Genomic DNA, 2,500 nt, shown 5'->3' with positions numbered 1-2,500 from the left:
AACTCTTTTAGGTTTTGCTCACAATAGCTTTCTTTTATTTAGACTCGCTGAGTTGGTTCTTTACAAAACACTCGAAGCAAAATTGTGTTTTAAGAAATACAAATAATATCAAGATAATACTTAAATTTGAAATACTAAACTTTAAAAGTATATCAAACAAACCCTTTAACAAAGTGAACACTGCAAACCTGTGTGTTCGACTCTGCTCCCTTGGACTGGAGCGCTTGCCACTCGTTTCAGTCGTTTCGTATAATCTTGCACTCCTTCGCCCTTCTTGATTACCTCCCGGAGAACTCAGAAGAAACATTTATCCTTTCCACGATTTGAATGGTTCATACAGCCAAAAACAACTAACCATAGGGCATTTTTCATCGGGTTGGTCGAAATGGCACCTCGTACCCATCGAGAACAGACGCTGGCTAGACCACCACATGATATTTAATGAGCCGAATCCAAGCAATACTGGACATATTTGGACAGCATCCAGTCTCAGTCTATTCATCTGTAATTGTCCCCACATATTACCGGTATTCATTTAATTCAGTGAGGTGGAGCAAGAAGTTAAGACCAGTGGTGACCCTTCAATGACTGCATGAACATTGACAATTCATCTAAATCTCATGACATAATTTCAAACAAATGTAATCAGGGTTTCATCAAATAAACGATTGAATGTGACAGAGTTCGCGAAAAAAGGGTTAAATCTTTAAAGTTAAGGTTGCAAAGGCATCCAGTATTTATATATATATATATATATATTTCTCTTTTTCTTTCAATCCCCAATATAAATCTAAATCTTCCCTGTTTTTGATCTAATGTTGGGGGGGAAAAAATAAATTACTATCTATGAAAATATAAACTTTGTATTCCAAATGTACCTGAGCAGGATTTTTAAAGCCGTAATCAGACAACAATGGAACTGCACCATGGTAGTATAGTAGTAGCAGTAGTAGCATGGTTAAAGGCACAATAAACCTCCTTCACCTCCACTCACAAGTCAGTCAACAGTGGTGCTGCAGGGCTCATTAGAGCTCCGTTGTTCATTTCAGTGACAGGTGTTGAAGCAGCCCTTCATTTTGCAGATTGAGCTTTCTATTAAAGACCGCGACAAATGCCTGTCAATTTTGGACAAACATACCGTCAGGGATTTCAGTGTAGCTAAAAAAGAAGATAATGATATTTCACACTGAAGGCCCTGTAGACGCTACACTTGCATAGCAGCAAGTTTAGTGGTTGATGTTGACTTTTGCGATTCCCACTAATCCCTTTTTTTCCCAGTGGAGTTAGAACGAAGGAAAATAATCTCACTGTGAAGCCATTATTTAGTGGGAACATTTAATATTAACTTTAGAAACAAAAATAAATATTCTACTTCTGGGTGAGGTGTGGTACCAAAGTGCGAAATGAAAGTGGCGTCCTCATGAGAGCTGTGATAAATCCATTTGTTTCGATGACAACTCAGCCTGTCGCAGTCTGGTGATGAAAGGCCCCGCCTCTCATCACCACATTCTTTAGTCACGTGTGCTCCGTGCCGCATCTTACTGTTGTTGAACTCCAACACATTGTCGTCCTGTGAACCAGCGGCTTCACATTGAATGTTCTGGCCGCTTGGGTCAGTTTTGCTGCAGAGTTGGATACCAGTTTCCACAATGCTACCGCGTTAGCATATTTCTGAAGTCTGAAACGTTCGCATTTTGGTTTTGGGAAAGTTGGTATTGTCTTTGTTGCGGCTGTTGCTGCTGTGATTGCGGCGGCTGCTGTTGCTGCTGGATGTATCCCACGGTGCTTTGCTGCTGGAGGTTGGCGGTGTGTAAGAACGCTGGAGTTGACCCGCTGTGCACGAGTCCTTGAGTCATCTGCACAACAATTGCAATCAGCAATTAGTGATATGATCACAAAATGATTCTAAAATGTTTTTATCTGTTAACAATATGACATGGCACTTTGTTAGCAAGTAGATTGATACGTTGGCAAATGGACTACAGTGGTAACTCAACTTATGAGTAATTGGAGATACAAGCTGTCTCTCTGCTTTTCATTAGGCTTTAAATTGCGAGCATACCTTGAGTTACAAGCCCATTCCCCGCCGGTTGAATTAATACTGTGCCGTTTTAGCATTACCAAGTTCATATATTGTTACACGTTGCTACTGTTTTGTTTACACATTAAACAAAACTATTTGTGTGATAAAGAGTTAATATATGGTTATACATTGTTCCTGCTTCATCTCCTGAAGAAACAAACATAAGTTTTGATCAGACAGTTGACGTGAACGTTTGACCGCCGCTCAGAGATCGACACAATCCTGCCCTCCAACTAACCAAGATAGATAGTGTGAAGGAGAAAAAGTTGTCTACCAAATCAGAGAAACAAACCATTTAAACATTGTAACTTGGTCAGCAGCCGATTCAGCGAGTTAGCTGGAGGACAGACATTTATCCATATAAAATATTGAGAAGCTGCAGATGCAGGTTTTGCCATGTTTAAGTTTGTTCTCTCG

At 40.0% G+C, this 2,500-nt stretch overlaps 1 protein-coding gene across 10 annotated transcripts in view; it reads right to left on the bottom strand.

The window, feature by feature from the left end:
• npas2 (neuronal PAS domain protein 2) overlaps positions 1 to 2,500 on the bottom strand; it is a 98,667-nt gene that overhangs the window by 646 nt on the left and 95,521 nt on the right. For all 10 annotated transcript variants that reach the window (XM_061962141.1, XM_061962145.1, XM_061962147.1 and 7 more), the window contains one exon: positions 1 to 1,856. This exon is cut by the window's left edge and continues 646 nt beyond it. In XM_061962141.1, coding sequence (XP_061818125.1) covers positions 1,653 to 1,856 — 204 coding nt within the window. In that variant the 3' untranslated portion in view covers positions 1 to 1,652. The remainder of the gene's footprint in view (positions 1,857 to 2,500) is intronic.

Source organism: Nerophis lumbriciformis, linkage group LG09, assembly GCF_033978685.3.
Source record: "Nerophis lumbriciformis linkage group LG09, RoL_Nlum_v2.1, whole genome shotgun sequence".
Lineage (NCBI taxonomy): Eukaryota > Metazoa > Chordata > Actinopteri > Syngnathiformes > Syngnathidae > Nerophis > Nerophis lumbriciformis.
The sequence above is the reverse complement of the archived record's forward strand: the minus strand, read 5'-3'. Positions and strand labels throughout refer to the sequence as shown.